This window comes from Sciurus vulgaris (assembly GCF_902686455.1).
Source record: "Sciurus vulgaris genome assembly, chromosome: 8".
Lineage (NCBI taxonomy): Eukaryota > Metazoa > Chordata > Mammalia > Rodentia > Sciuridae > Sciurus > Sciurus vulgaris.
In genome coordinates this window covers 67,746,324-67,763,368 of record NC_136468.1, presented here as the reverse complement: position 1 = coordinate 67,763,368, position 17,045 = coordinate 67,746,324, and the positions used below count along the sequence as shown (strand labels likewise).

Sequence of the window (17,045 nt, the reverse complement as noted above, 5' to 3'; positions counted from 1 at the left end):
GTTCAAAGTCAGCCTCAGCAACAGCAAGGTGCTAAGCAACTCAGTGAGACTCTGTCTCTAAACTAATTTTTTGAAAAAGGATTTTTTTTTAAAGAATAGAATGTCTAAAAACATTTAATTTTAAAAAATTCTGTTACATCAGCAACAACAACAAAATCCCCAATGCCCAGGCCCCATCCCAAAAGATTCAATCCCATGGGTTCAGAATGGGGTCTAAGCATCAGTACTCTGTAAAGGTCCCCAGGGGGCTATAATGTGCAACCCTGGCTGAGAACTATGGCATGCATATTTTTTATCCAGAGTTACTTTCTCAAAGTGGTAATAGGATTAGAAACAATATTAAGGAGGTGGAGGACAAGAAGTCAAAGAAGAAAAAGTGCTATGATAACATCGATGATGATAATTAATGAAGTCCAGTTTGGTCGAAGAGATAGTGGCAATGACAGAAAATAGCTGACTCCACTAGGTGGCATCTGAACACTTCTCTTGTAGTGTCATTTCCAGGGGAAATGGAGATTCCCAGACATGTTGTGAGAGAGGGAGAGCACTGAGTAGCCCTCATTGTTCCTTTGGTGGAGAAAAGCATTCAGATTTCTTGACAAAGAAAACAACCAGCAACTGGGGAGGATGTGAGCAGGGCCCACTGCTCTCCTCAGCTTGACTTCGCAAGCAGAGGAAATTAGATAATTGCAATGTCAGTGTTATTGCACATTCTGGAGTTTGTACTCTGGAGCAGAGGGTAAATCAATGAATTCCCCAGAAGAAACCAAACGTCTTAAGTTGTAGCATTAAGCAGAAATCACTGCACCCAGTGACTCAGCACTCAATCTTCTCTCCCTCCATTTAGGATGTTCCTCGTCTTTTTTACTTTGCTTTCCCCAGGCCACACTGGTCTTGGACCAGTCAGTCAAAGGACTCCAGGACAAAAGACTGCAACCAGGCCCCATGTTACTGTGACTCAAGTCCTCCCCACACCAAGCCTATTGTCTTCTGCTTCTCACAGTCACTGTCCCCTTGGCAGGACTCCCTCTCACTTCTCATCCCTGTTGACACTGATGCCTAAGCAGATCCAGAGCCACTTTCCCCAAGAGATCACACATCTTAGATCAATCCTGAAGGGTTACACACCATGTGTGGCCATGATTTGGAGGAGGAGAACAGTCATCTGGTTTGTGATTTACTGTCCCTTCTACCATGGAACATAAAGTGAGTCCCCAAAGAATTTGATCAAAAACCACTGAAGAGGGGCTATGATCATGGTTCAGTGGTACAGCATTTGCCTAGCATGTGTGAGGCCCTGGGTTCAGTCCTCAGCACCACATAAAAATAAATAAATAAAATAAAAGTATTGTGTCCATCTACAACTAAAATAATAAAAACAAAACAAAACAAAAAAACACTGATGAATAACACCCACACCAGAGGTTTTCAAATTCTCCCCAGAATCCATCAAGAACCAGGTGTTGAAATAATGCATCTGCTTTGTCAGTTTAGGTAGTGTAGGTCTACCCCTGAGTAAGGGCTTCCCGGGTTCCAGCTACTTGTATCACAAGGATCACTCAGTTGGCCAGTCATATCTCAGAGAAGAGTACAAATGTAGAAAAGGTAATGTGGACTGGGGCTGTAGCCCAGGGGCAGAGCAGAGCAGTTGCCTAGCACATGAGAGGCACTGGGTTCCATCCTTAGTACCACATAAAAATAAACAAGTAAAATAAAGGTATTCTGTCCATGTATAACCATAAAATTTTTTTTCTCTAAAAATAGATAATATGATTCTGTCATTCTAAGTGAATTTCAATATCGTGCCCTCTTGTATCTGTTTACATGCATGCATAAGGGATTCCACATGGAATTTCTTTAAAAGTTTCTGCTGGTAGAAAGTTTGCAAAGCACTGTCCTACATCCTCTCCGAGGCACTCCTTCTCACACACCCAAGCCAGTTTTGCAGATTTGGGCACCCAGTCTTCTAGTCTTTTAAAAGAGTTAGCTAGCTTCCCTCCTTGGAGTACCTTCTCCAGATTTTGAGGATGAAAAGGTTATCCCTCTTTGCTTAAGATAGAGTCAAGGAACCAATAATCAGTTGAACATCTAGTTCTCTCTGATGCTCAGGGCACTCATCGAAATCGGGTTTTTCTGGCTTGCCAGATCTCTCAAACTTCTAAAGGCAGGCCAGTCTTCTGAAGGTCTCATCCTCACCATGTCCCTGGCACCTTGGGTACTTTCCATTTCAGATTTGGATCGGTCTCCTGGCATTGATGTTGTAGCTTCTTTTCCAACTGTTTTTTTAATAGTGGAGAAATTGTTTTTATAAAGTGCTGAGATTTTAAAAATCAATAAAACACATACAAAGTATAAAGAATCCTAACTTGAGCAGGGCACAGTCATGCACCCCTGTAATCCCAGTGACTTGTGAGGCTGAGACAGAAGGATTTCAAGTTCAAAGCCAGCCTCAACATGTCTCAAAACAAAAAATACAAAGGGCTGGGCATGTGGCTCAGTGGTAAAGTGCTCCTGGGTTAAATGCTCAGTACACCCCCCTCCCCCCCAAAAAAAAAGAGAATCTTAACTTATTAAACACCTGTGTACCCACCACTCAGGTCAAGAAAAATCACATTAGCATGCACCCTACAATCCCAAGGATATTCCTCTTCCCTAAACCTACTCCCTTTCCTCTTAGCTCCAAGGCAAACCCTATGTTGAAAGTTGGGTTTATCATTCCCTTGAATTTCTGGAAACATTTCCTACATATGTTTGAATCTATAAATCATATTGTTTAGTCTGGAATGTTTTTAAACTTCCTATCAATTGATTAATACTGTATATATTCCTTTGAGACACTATTATGTTTTTGAGATTCACCTCTATGATCACAGTAGCTGCAATTCATTGTTGCAATGCTTAATGGTATTCCCGTTGTGTAATATACTGGGTTTTTAAAAATCCATTCTACTCTTGATGACATTTGGGTTGTTGTCAGTGATTTCTATTAAGAACAGTGCTGCTGTGAACATTCTTTTACGTGTCTCTTGGTGCACATTTACAAGTTGCTTTAGGAGTGGAATTTCTGAGTCATAGTAAAACATGTTTAAATTAGCAAGATAATTCCAAACCATCTTCCAAAACGGATGTTCCAATGTACACTTCCACGATCACTGACAGTCTTATCATACTACATCTTTGCCAGAACTTGATATTGCCCAACTTCCTAGTTTTTATTAGTCTGTTATGTAAAAAAGGTATTATCTTGTAATTTTATATGCAGGATTGCCAAAGAGGTTGAGAATACTTTCATATGTTCATTGGCCATTTGTCTTTTCTTCAAGCTCCTGTTTTGAGTTCTTTGGTAAAAGATAATGGCACAGGTTTCAGAGGTTAAACACTCAAAGACAGAAGTGTCAGCCTAGAATCCAGTTTCTTAAGTGCTCCCACGATGGCCACCTGCATCCCATCTTACTCACTGCCCCTCTGGCAAAATGACTGTCAGATGGTCTCTAAGACCAGTGTTTAGGCAGTCTGGTCAAGCAGCAAATAAGACTCTGAAGCTCAGGATCCAGTCGCACCAGTGGGAAGTCAGCAGGCGGCTCACACCTAAAATGCTAAGTGGGACTCTCCACCCGACACCCCAGAATTACACAGGTTCTGTTATTGGTCCATCCTGGCTACCAACACCTCAAGCACTTAACTATGGACTAGAGACAGAAGCGGGAAAAGGAAACAAGACCCTGCTCTCAGCGCGGGGCGGGCACCTCGCCTTGGCGCGCCACACACCACACGCCTAGGCTGGGCTGGGAACAGAACTCCAGGCCCAGCTCGCAGCGTGGGGAGCGCGTCACGTGACCGCGCGGGCGGAGGCAGGCGGAGTCAAAAGGCCTAGACGCTGCCTGGTTGCTTAGCAACAGCCCTCGGCAAAACGATGGAGGCCCCACGTAGCAGGGAGCAGCAAGCCAGGGATTACTTGAAAACACACCGGATCATGGAGCTGCTGGACCACCTCACTAGCGTGCTTCTCTTTGTCAGGCCAGGTAAGGGTCTTGCCTCCCAGTGGCTTTCTGTTCTACCCGCCTCCCCACGCGAAGCCGTCCGCAGGGGCGCGAGTGCGGCCCGAGTCCCCAGCGGGCGCTTTCCTCCCGCCACGCTCTCCAGGCCACCGGAGTCCTGTTGCTGATCATGAGCTCTGTGATCTTCCATTAAACAAGTGCCCAGTGGACGACCTCTGTGCCAGTCGCTATTGCGGCAGATTTAGGCTGGTGGAGAGAGGCTTCTCGCTCCACCCCTTCCTACTATTGGTTTATGGCAAGACTCCGAACTTATTTCTTGCTCTGAAAAGTGGGGACGATAGAACCGATCTTGCGGGGGAGATTCTTGTAGAAAACAGCCTGTGCTTGGCGAGCAACGGATGTTTCCGTTGCTACCCTGCTCATGAAGTTTTTAATACAGTAAGAGCACTCAACAATTGATAAGGTGAAAAAAAAGAGGGGGTCTGGGGATGTGGCTCAGTTGGCAGAGTGCCTGTCTCGAAAGCACAAAGCCCTGGGTTCAATCCTCAGCACCGCAAAAAAACAATTGATAAGGTGTTCTTGGGGAGCAGCTTTTCCTGACATTTTTACACATCTGAGCCCCTTAACGGTTTGGATCTTTCATAATTTTTCTGTGGTGTATAATTAAGAAGTTTTGTTAAACCGGGTGTGATGGAACATGCCTGTGATCCCAGCTACTTGGGAGGTGAGGCAGGAGGATTCCAAGTTTGAGGCCAGCCTGGGCAACTTAGACCATCTCAAAATAAAGAATAAAAAGGGGATGTAGCTCAGTGGTAGATGACCTGTAGGTCCAAACTGCAGTACTGGGAAATAAAGTAAAAATGATTTTATGTCCCCACCAGGCAGCAGAATTGGAGCTTGCCAGCTTCCATGTAGAGTGTCCAAAATGCCAAAATTGTCCATTTCCTTAAATACTACACATTCCAACACTGCCAAAAAACACTCAACCAGTATGATCATGTTAACTGTGAATAAAATTATTTCTAGTTGTTTTACAGCAGTAAAGCATTAAAAAACACTCTGCAACGAATAAGAAAGTGAAAAGAAATAAAGACAAAGGAATGCCCTTATTCTTTTTTTGTTTTTTAATGCTCTGAGATAAACTTGATTTCAAACTAATTTTTAAAACGTAAACGTGCTTTGTAAAAGTGACTTGTCTCTTACTGGTGCTTGGTACTGTAACGTTGAAAAGTATTCTGCTGTTCAATGCAGCAGTGTGTGTGACTACACAACTGTTACTCTTGATAGCATTTCAGTGTTCCCAATACAAAGAAATTATAAATATCTGAGGTGATAAATATGCCAATTACCCTGATCTGAATACTACACTTGTATACATGTATTTAAATATCACACTGTACTCCATAAATGTATAATTACTATGTGTCAAATAAGAATAAAAAATGTATCTTAAAAAAAGGACAAGAGGGTTTTCAAGATGGCGGCCTAGAGGGTGGCTGCATTTCATGTTGCTCCAGGACTCAGGATTCAAAAGAGGAGATATTGAGACACTTGGGACCAACTCAAAGCAGCCGGGTGAGTCTCTCCCATTGGGGAGGCGTCCCGGATGGGACAGTGGTCCCGGAACGCAGGAAACTTTGTGAAGTAGAGCTGCCAGTGAGACGCCCCTCCCCCCGCTGGAGCAGTGAACTCGGACAACTAGGAGCGCCGAAAAGGAGGCCACTCGGCACAGCGCTGGGACTCGGAGCAACCACTGGGGATCCGGCGGCTGCCCAGGGGAGGAGTGGCGAGGAGAGCTGTGTGGACTCAGGACACCGGGGCCTGCCCTGAGGAGGAGGAGGAGGAGCGTGGCCACTTGGATTCGGAGAGACTGCACCAGAGCTACAGGCGGTTGCCAGAAGAGAAACTCCGCGGTGAGCTGTTTGGACTCAGAACGACGCTTCTGAACCCCGGGGCCTGCCCTGAGGACGAGGAGGAGGAAGAGGAACGCGGCCGCTTGGATTCGGGGTGACTACACCAGAGCTTCAGGCGGTTGCCAGAGGAGAGGCTGCGTGGCGGGCTGTTTGGACTCGGACCACTTCTGAACCCCGGGGCCTGCTCGGAGGAGGAGGAGAAGAGTGGCAGGTCCTTTGGACTCGCAGTGACTGCATTGGCGCTCCAGGCGGCTGCTCAGAGGAGAAGGCGAGTGGTGAGTTGTTTGGTCTTAAAGGGACAGCGCCTGAACACAGGGGGGCTGCCTGGAGAGGAAGCGTGGTGGGTCGCTTGGTCTTGAGTGGCCGCACCAAGAGCTCCGGGCGGTTGCCCATAGGACCCGTGCAGCGGGTCACGTGGATTCAGAGCCACCCAGAGCGACCACTACTGAACACTCGGGGGGTTATCTGGAGGAGGAGGAGGAACGGGGAGGGTCACTTCGACTCGGAGTGATTGATTGCCCAGGGCTACGGGTGGTTGGTGGGAGGTGGAGGCACGCAGTGAGTTTCTTGGACTCCTAGTGACCGCACCGGCATACTGGGCAGCTGTCTGGAGGAAGAGGCGTGTGGCGGGTCTCTGGGACTCAGAGAGATTGTACGGGGCCCCAGGTGGCTGCTCAGAGGAGGGGCCGCATAGCCAGGCAATTAGGGGCAGAGCAGGGTCCCAGGATCTAGGAGGCTTCTGGGTGGAAGAGGCGCACAGAGACAGGCTTAGGGCGGAGCAAAGGTTCCAGGCCTGAGGGCATATTCTCTGAGGAGGGGCAGCCTAAGGAGATTCATCTGCGAAGGGTGAGGCTCCCAGGCCCAGGAGGTAGGGCCGGGCCCCTGAGAACTTTGCAGAGGAAGGCAGCCCAGCCCAGGCGGTAGCTGTAATTGAGGGGAACCTCTAGGAGGGTACTGACCAGCGAGACCTCCCCACCGGGTGAGTCTTCCCTGCCGTGTGAGGTTTCCCCACAAGGACGGTAAAACTAGAGACTCAGGCCCAAACAGGCCTTGCCTCAGCCCGCAGCCTAGGTCCCCTTTGGATGACCATTGGTCAACAAGTGGAGGCACCTCTGCCCACTAGCAGGGATTATACCCCTCCTGAAGGCCACCACTCCTAGAGAGGCAGCTTCCTTGTGGAGTACCGCATTATCAACTTCCTCCAAGACTTCAGCCTACTGAAGGCTAAGGGGGGATATATATAGAAATCTTCAGGGACATTGTAAGTCAATAGAGGAAATCTGCAATATCTCAGCGGTCAACTGATACCTGAACAATATGAGAAAACAAGGAAAGAAAATGCTGCAAACAAATCTAGATGTTACATCAATAAAACCCAATGACAGCATGGCAGAAGAAATGACAGAAAAGGAGTTCAGAATGTACATAATTAAAATGATCAGAGAAGCAAACGATGAGATGAAAGAGCAAATGCAAGCATTGAATGATCGCACCAATCGACAGTTAAAAGAGCAAATACAGGAAGCAAAAGATCATTTCAATAAAGAGTTAGAGATATTGAAAAAAAAACCAAACAGAAATCCTTGACATGAAGGAAACAATAAACCAAATTAAGAACTCCATAGAAAGCATATCCAATAGGATAGAACACCTGGAAGACAGAACCTCAGACATTGAAGACAAAATATTTAACCTTGAAAACAAAGTTGAACAAACAGAGAAGATGGTAAGAAATCATGAACAGAATCTACAAGAACTATGGGATATCATGAAAAGGCCAAATTTAAGAATTATTGGGATTGAGGAAGGCCTAGAGAAACAAGCCAAAGGAATGAACAATTTATTCAATGAAATAATATCAGAAAATTTCCCAAATCTGAAGAATGAAATGGAAAATCAAGTTCAAGAGGCTTATAGGACTCCAAATACACAAAATTACAACAGACCCACACCAAGGCACATTATAATGAAAATACCTAACATACAAAATAAAGACAGAATTTTAAAGGCTGTGAGAGAAAAGAACCAAATTACATTCAGGGGGAAACCAATACGGATATCAGCAGACTTTTCAATCCAGACCCTAAAAGCTAGAAGGGCCTGGAACAACATTTTTCAAGCCCTGAAAGAAAATGGATGCCAACCAAGAATCTTATACCCAGCAAAACTTACCTTCAAATTTGACGATGAAATAAAATCCTTCCATGATAAACAAAAGCTAAAAGAATTTACAAAAAGAAAGCCAGCATTACAGAACATTCTCAGCAAAATATTCCATGAGGAAGAGATGAAAAACAAAGAAGCAAATCAGCAAAGGGAGGAATTATCCTAAAGGAATTGTCAAATAAAGGAGGAAACAAGTTGTGTCAAGAAATAAATAAATAGAATTTAAAAAATGAACCAAATGACCGGGAAACCAAATCATATCTCTATAATAACCCTGAATGTTAATGGCCTGAATTCATCAATCAAAAGACATAGACTGGCAGATTGGATTAAAAAGAAAGATCCAACAATATGTTGCCTGCAAGAGACTCACCTCATAGAAAAAGATACCCATAGACTAAAGGTGAAAGGATGGGGAAAAACATACCATGCGCATGGACTCAGCAAAAAAGCTGGAGTATCCATCCTCATTTCCGATAGTGTGGACTTCAAGCCAAAGTTAGTCAGAAGGGATAAAGAAGGTCATTTCATACTGCTTAAGGGAAGCATAAATCAGCAAGATATAACAATCATAAACATCTATGCCCCAAACAGTGGCTCATCCATGTATGTCAAACAAATCCTTCTCAATTTCAGAAACCGAATAGACCATAACACAATAATACTAGGTGATTTTAACACGCCTCTCTCACCACTGGACAGATCTTCCAGACAAAAATTGAACAAAGAAACCATAGATCTCAATAACACAATCAATAATTTAGACTTAACGGACATTTATAGAATATACCATCCAACCAAGAGCGAATACACTTTCTTCTCAGCAGCACATGGATCCTTCTCTAAAATAGACCATATATTATGCCACAAAGCTAATGTTAGCAAATACAAGAAAATAGAGACACTAGCATGTATTCTATCAGATCATAATGGATTGAAGTTAGAAATAAATGAAAGAGTAAAACACAAACTATTCCAACATCTGGAGATTAAACAATATGCTATTATATGATGAATGGATAACAGAAGATATTAGGAAGGAAATTTAAAAATTCTTAGAGGTAAATGAGAACAAAGAAACATCATATCAAAATCTCTGGGACACTATGAAAGCAGTACTTAGAGGGAAATTTATTTCATGGAGCGCATTTAATAAAAGAAGTAAAACTCAACAAATAAACGACCTAACACTACAGCTCAAAGCCCTAGAAAAAGAAGAACAGACCAACACCAAAAGTAGTAGAAGACAGGAAATAGTTAAACTCAGAGCCGAAATCAATGAAATTGAAACAAAAGAAACAATACAAAAAATTGACAAAATAAATAGTTGGTTCTTCAAAAAAATAAACAAAATTGATAAACCTTTAGCCACACTAACAAAGAGAAGACGAGAGAAAACCCAAATCACTAAAATTCGGAATGAACAAGGAAATATCACAACAGACAGGATTGAAATACAAAACATAATTAGAAGCTATTTTGAAAATCTATACTCCAACAAAATAGAAAATTTCGAAGACATCAACAGGTTTCTAGAGACATATGAATTGCCTAAACTGAACGAGGAGGACATAAACAATTTAAATAGACCAATTTCAAGTACTGAAATAGAAGAAGTCATCAAAAGCCTTCCAACAAAGAAAAGTCCGGGACCTGATGGGTTCTCAGCCGAGTTCTACAAAACCTTTAAAGAAGAGCTCATTCCAATACTTCTCAAAGTATTTCATAAAATAGAAGAGGAGGGAACCCTCCCAAACTCATTCTATGAAGCCAATATCACCCTGATACCTAAACCAGACAAAGACTCATCAAGGAAAGAAAATTTCAGACCAATATCCTTAATGAACATCGACGCAAAAATTCTCAACAAAATTTTAGCAAATCGCATACAAAAACATATTAAAAAGATAGTGCACCATGATCAAGTGGGCTTCATCCCAGGTATGCAAGGTTGGTTCAACATCAGGAAATCAATAAACGTAATTCACCATATCAATAGACTTAAAGTCAAGAATCACATGATTATTTCAATAGATGCAGAAAAAGCATTTGATAAAATACAGCACCCCTTCATGCTCAAAACACTAGAAAAAATAGGGATAGTGGGAACATTCCTTAACATTGTAAAGGCCATCTATGCTAAGCCCATGGCTAATATCATTCTAAATGGTGAAAAACTGAAAGCATTCCCCCTAAAAACTGGAACAAGGCAGGGATGCCCTCTTTCACCACTTCTATTCAACATCGTTCTTGAGACTCTGGCCAGAGCAATTAGACAAACCAAAGAAATTAAAGGGATACGAATTGGAAAAGAAGAACTCAAACTATCCCTGTTCGCTGATGACATGATTATATATTTAGAGGAACCTGGAAATTCCACCAGAAAACTCTTAGAACTCATAAGTGAATTCAGTAAAGTAGCAGGTTACAAGATCAATGCCCATAAATCCAACGCATTTTTATACATAAGTGATGAATCTTCAGAAAGAGAAATTAGGAAAACTACCCCATTCACTATAGCCTCGAAAAAAATAAAATACTTGGGAATCAATCTCACAAAAGAGGTGAAAGACCTCTACAATGAGAACTATACAACACTAAAGAAAGAAATTAAAGAACACCTTAGAAGATGGAAAGATCTTCCATGTTCTTGGATAGGAAGAATTAATATTGTCAAAATGGCCATACTACCTAAAGTGCTATACAAATTCAATGCAATTCCAATTAAAATCCCAATGATGTACCTTACAGAAATAGAGCAAGCAATCATGAAATTCATCTGGAAGAATAAGAAACCCAGAATAGCTAAAGCAATCCTCAGCAGGAAGAGTGAAACAGGGGGTATTGCAATACCAGATCTTCAACTCAACTACAAAGCAATAGTAACAAAAACGGCATGGTATTGGTACCAAAATAGAAAGGTAGATCAATGGTACAGAATAGAGGACACGGACACAAACCCAAATAAATACAATTTTCTCATACTAGACAAAGGGGCCAAAAATATGCAATGGAGAAAAGATAGCCTCTTCAACAAATGGTGCTGGGAGAATTGGAAATCCATATGCAACAGAATGAAACTAAACCCATATCTCTCACCATGCACGAAACTAAACTCAAAATGGATTAAGGACCTCGGAATCAGACCAGAGACCCTGCATCTTATAGAAGAAAAAGTAGGTCCAAATCTTCACCTTGTTGGTCTAGGACCAGACTTCCTTAACAGGACTCCCATAGCACAAGAAATAAAAGCTAGAATCAACCACTGGGATAGATTCAAACTAAAAAGCTTTCTCTCAGCAAAGGAAACTATCAGCAATGCGAAGAAAGAGCCTACAGAGTGGGAGAATATCTTTGCCAATCATACTTCAGATAGAGCACTAATCTCCAGAATCTATAAAGAACTCAAAAAACTCTACACGAAGAATACAAATAACCCAATCAACAAATGGGCTAAGGAAATGAATAGACACTTCACAGAAGAAGATCTACAAGCAATCAACAAACATATGGAAAAATGTTCAACATCTCTAGTAATAAGAGAAATGCAAATCAAAACTACCCTAAGATTCCATCTCACCCCAATTAGAATGGCGATTATCAAGAATACAAGCAACAACAGGTGTTGGCGAGGATGGGGGGAGAAAGGTACACTCTTACATTGCTGGTGGGGCTGCAAATTAGTGCAGCCACTCTGGAAAGCAGTGTGGAGATTCCTTAGAAAACTTGGAATGGACCCTCCATTTGACCCAGCTATCCCACTCCTTGGCCTATACCCAAAGGACTTAAAATCAGCATACTACAGAGATACAGCCACATCAATGTTCATAGCTGCTCAATTCACAATAGCCAGACTGTGGAACCAACCTAGATGCCCTTCAATTGATGAGTGGATAAAGAAACTGTGGTATATATATACAATGGAATATTACTCAGCCATAAAGAATGATAAAATTATGGCATTTGCCGGCAAATGGATGAAATTGGAGAATATCATGCTAAGTGAGATAAGCCAATCTCAAAAAGCCAAGGGACGAATGATATCGCTAATAAGTGGAGGATGACACATAATGGGGGGGAGGGAAGGGTTAGTGTTAGGGTTAGAGTTAGGGTTAGGGAGGGGGGCAAGTATGGAGGAAGGAAGGACTGTATAGAGGGTAAAGAGGGGTGGGAGGGGTGGGGGGAAGGGAAAAAATAACAGAATGAATCAAACAACATTACTCTATGTAAATTTATGATTACAAAATGGTATGCCTTTGTGCCATGTACAAACAGAGAAACAACATGTATCCCATTTGTTTACAATAAAAAAAATAAAAATTTAAAAAAAAAAAAAGGACAAGAGGAAATCAATAGACTAAAAACATAATCTGAGAGAAGAGACAAATATGTGTGGGAGAATTTATTTGCAAACCATATAGCCGATAAGAGAGAATTTAAAAAAAAATAAGTAACTCAACACAATAGTAAGAAAACACTGCAATTTTTAAAATGAGTTAAGGAGTCAGGCTGATCCTTAGCACCACACACAAAAAGGAAAGAAAGAAGAATAAAGCCAAGGATCCAAAGACATTTCTCAAAAGAAGACAGACATACAAATAGGCGACAGGTGTATGAAAAAAATATTCACCATCATTAATCATCAGGGAAATGCAAATTAAAACCATAATGCAATATCACCTCACACTTGTTAGAATGACTTATTGAAAAGATGAATAACAGGTGTTGTCAAGGATGTAGAGAAAAGGGAAACCTGTACACTGTTGGGAGAAATGCAGATTAGTATGACCATAATGGAAAACAGTATGGAGGATCTCAAAAAGTTAAAAAATAGATATACTATGTGATCCAGCAATCCCACTACTGAGTATATATCCAAGAGAAATGAAAGCAGTCTGTGGAAGAGATATCTGAATTCCCATGTTCATCACAGCATTATTTACAATAGCCAAGAAAAGGAAACAACTTTGTGTCCATCAACAGATGAGTGAAGAAAATGTGGTATATATTCACAATGGAATACTCTTCTTCTTTAAAAAGAAAATCCTGTCATTTATGACATCATGGATGAAAGTCAAAGACAGTGTGCTAAGTAAAATAACCCAGGCATAGAAAGACAATAGCACATACTCTCAATACTCAATAATATGCTAAATCTAAAGGGAGAACAAAAAGAACACAGAAATAGAGCAAAATTGTGGTTCCCAGAGACTGGGGGTTTAGGTATTGAGAAAATATTGGTCCCAAAATTTCAGTTAGATGAGGAATAAGTTTAAAAGATATAATGTACATAATGGCAACCACAGTTAATAACAATATATTGTATCTTAAAAATTGCAAATAGATTTTAAGTGTACTCACCACCAAAAAAAAGTGAGGTAGCACATGTTAAGTATCTTGATTTAGCCCACAATGTATGCAACTATATATACACACCATGTTGTATACTATATCTAATTTTTACCTATCAAAAATAAACATGAAAAATTCTGCCTTTCTATATTCAAAATAAATAGATAAATAATCTATCACAATAGGGAACCCTATTTGAATACTGATTTTTTTTTCCGCCCTGGGCAGTGCTGGGGATCAAATCCAGGGCTTTGTATCTATGAGGCAAGCACTCTACGACTAAATTAAACCCCAGCCCCTGAATATTGATTTTTAAAAAAATGTTTAAAATTTATAGCTTTTGTGAACCAACTAGAAACTTGACTACCATCTGAGGATACTACAAAGATTTTTTAAATGTATGAATGGTACTATAATAATATTGTGGTGATATGAAAAAGGAGACCTTATCTTTTAGAGATATATAATTCAAATATTAATAAGACATGATTGCTATGATTTTCTCTGAAGTAACAGGTAAACAGTGGGAAATAGATGGGGTTATAGTAAAAAGTTGGCCACAAATTTTAACAGTCGAAGTTGGTGGTGGGTTCATTGTACTTTTCTACTTTTACAAATTCTTTATTTATTTATTTTTAAGATATTTTTAGGGGCTGGGGAGATAGCTCAGTTGGTAGAGTGCTTGCCTTGCAAGCACAAGGCCCTGGGTTTGATCCCCAGCACCGCAAAAAAAAAGATATTTTTAGTTGTAGATCACACAGTATCTTTTTTTCTTTTTGTGGTGTTGAGAATCAAACCAAGTGCTTCACACATGCTAGGCAAGCACTCTACCAATGAGCCATGACCCCAGCCCTATTTTTAAATGTATATATATAAATTTAATATATATTTTATATATATTTATATGTATATTTAATATATATTATATATATTTTTAGTTGTAGATGGACATAATACTTTTTAAATTTATTTTTATGTGGTGCTGAGGATGGAACACAGTGCCTCACACTTGCTAGACACTTTACCACTGAGTTACAACCCCAGCCCAATTCTTAACAATAAATAGCTCTTTTAAAAGATTTCTTAAAAAACATAAGGGCAAAATCTAGGATTGAAATAAAATGATGGTGTAGTAGATGGGTTTACCAGTTGTTCCTTCTTTACTTTGGATTTTTTTTTTTTAAACTTCTGATCAGGGATAGAATCCAGGGTTGATCCCTCACTGAGCTACATCCCGGTCCTTTTTGTTTTTCTTTTTGAGACAGGATCTTGCTAATTTAGTAGCCCAGGCTGATCTGGAACTTGGGATCCTCCTGCCTCAGCCTCCTGAGGAGCTGGGATTATAGACCTGCATAACCACGCCTGGTTACTTATTTTTGTCATGATTACCCTGCATTATTTCTGGAAAGTAGATTGATCTTTATTTTCATTTCTGAAATTGCTTTAATGAAAGATAGCTTATTTATTCAAAATGTTAAAAATAAATATTTATACTTTCTAATTAGAGGACTATATCTAAGAATTCCTTCTTTTTTTACCTATGTATCATTCCTTCTTTCCTACATCTTGCTGTTCCCTCTCTTTTTGGTTCTCAACTCTTTTGGGAAGTTAGATTGCCTGGGAATTTTTTTTCTTTTAAATGCCCAGTTTCAGGTTCTAGATTTTACTATTCAGTCATCTGAAGTAGAGCACTTATGTATGTGATTGTTTGTTTAATGTTTTGTTTCCTGTTGGACTGTATGTTTCATGAAGCAAGGCCTGTATCCCTAGTGCCTGGTACAATAATTTAATAGTTGTTAAATGGCTGTTTCCTTTTGAGATATTATAATTTTGTATCAGAAAGAGTTGAAACTGTTCTTTTGCAGGAAATCCAAGAGAATATTTAATTTCTGTGTTGGAATGTATGAAAATTGCTAAGGAAACAAATGTACCTTTTCCTTACTTTATGGATAACTCTAACATCACAGCCATGTTTGAGATGCTGGATAACTCAGGCAAAGGCACCATATCGTTTTTACAGTATAAAGAAGGTTAGTATTTCCTACAAATTGAAATAGTTTATGATCATTTCATAACTTTCTCTAGAGAACAGAATTCTCATTTTGAATTTTCATTTCTTCTCATTCTGACTTTTACAGCCCTAAAAACCCTGGGTCTATGTGATGCAGATGAAGTTTTAAGTGATGACGGACATATAATAAATCTGCCTAAGTTCAAGAAGGAAGTGTAAGTCTTTTAAATAATGATTTTAATAATGTGGCATAATTTTCAAGTTATTCAGTTGCAAATGGGTTCCTCCACCCCCCCCCCTTTTTTTTTTTTTTTTTTTTGGTGCTGGGGATCAAACCCAGGGCCTTGTGCTTGCAAAGCAAGCACTCTACTGACTTGAGCTACATCCCCAGCCCGGGTTCCTCCCTTTTGAGATAAAACTTTCATTTTCCTGAAACTCTGAGCAACTAGAAGTAATGACAGAGGCCAGCACGATGGCACATGCCTATACTCCTAGCAACTCAGGAGGCCGATGCAGTAGGATCACAAGTTCAAAGCCAGCCTCAGCAATGTAACAAGGCCCTGTCTCAAAAAATAAAAAAAAGGGCTGGGACGTGGCTCAGTGGTTAAGTGCCTGCCCCTGGCTTCAATTCCTGGTACCAAAAAAAAAAAAAAAAAAAGCAAAAAGAAGGAAGTTAAGTGAAGACAGGCAGGGAATAAGGGAATACTCCCTCTGGAAAGAGAAAGGGAAATGTTGTGGAGTTAGTAAGTTCCAGAAGCAGCTTCATTCTTTTCTCAAGGAAACCTCAGCAATTCTCAAAGGATGAAGTAAAGAAACCCAGTCTGCTGAAACTATTAGAAAAGCTTTCAGCTTAACACACTAGTTGAAAAGTTTCTGTATACAGTAATAGAATTTATCTCAAAAACTTCAAAATTACTTATTGCAAGGTAAATGTTTATCAGTAGTATAGTACACGCTGGCCTGATAGTTTTGGATTTGGGATATTACAGCACTGAAAGTACTAAATGCTGTGTCAGGAAAAAACTACTGGAATAAAATTGGATACGTGTAGAAAGCCTCTAGCTAATTTAGCTAATTTGTTTAAAAGTTTTACTGAGGATTTATTAATCAAGAAACCATTCTTTAGTGTAGCCCAAAGCCAAGGAAAAGTCAGAAGGAAAAAGAAAGTACAAGATTTTTGTCACATCAGTTACATAAATATTAAACAAAAATGTTTAATTACAACCCCTCCCATGGGGGAAAGACTGAGGCAGGGTGCTCTAGCCTGATGTTTCATCCAGACAGAAAAGGTTTCCACTGTCATACAGACTGGAACTAGGAAGTATTTTATTTATTTATTTTGTGACTGGGGAATGAACCCAGAACCTTGCACTTGCTCTAGGAATATTTTAAATGGAAAGATAGTTATGGAATATGAAGAACAACCCTAGCGTATTCACCATCTCATAATGTGTTTTCTTATGGAAATACAGTGAATTCCCAAACTGGGTACAGGAACCTCAAAGATAAACATGCATTCTTAAGTGATTTTTTAAAAATTTATTGGCTATGTTTGATTATCCACAAAAGTTTCCTTTAGCATAGGAAGTTGAAAGTTATAATTTA

General features: G+C 40.3%; 1 protein-coding gene across 2 annotated transcripts in view; it reads left to right on the top strand.

The window, feature by feature from the left end:
* The first annotated feature begins 3,881 nt into the window (after window positions 1–3,881).
* Window positions 3,882–17,045, top strand: part of EFCAB10 (EF-hand calcium binding domain 10) — a 40,811-nt gene continuing 27,647 nt past the window's right edge. For both annotated transcript variants that reach the window (XM_079150045.1, XM_079150044.1), the window contains exons 1-3: window positions 3,882–4,022; window positions 15,295–15,459; window positions 15,568–15,655. In XM_079150045.1, coding sequence (XP_079006171.1) covers window positions 3,914–4,022; window positions 15,295–15,459; window positions 15,568–15,655 — 362 coding nt within the window. In that variant the 5' untranslated portion in view covers window positions 3,882–3,913. The remainder of the gene's footprint in view (window positions 4,023–15,294; window positions 15,460–15,567; window positions 15,656–17,045) is intronic.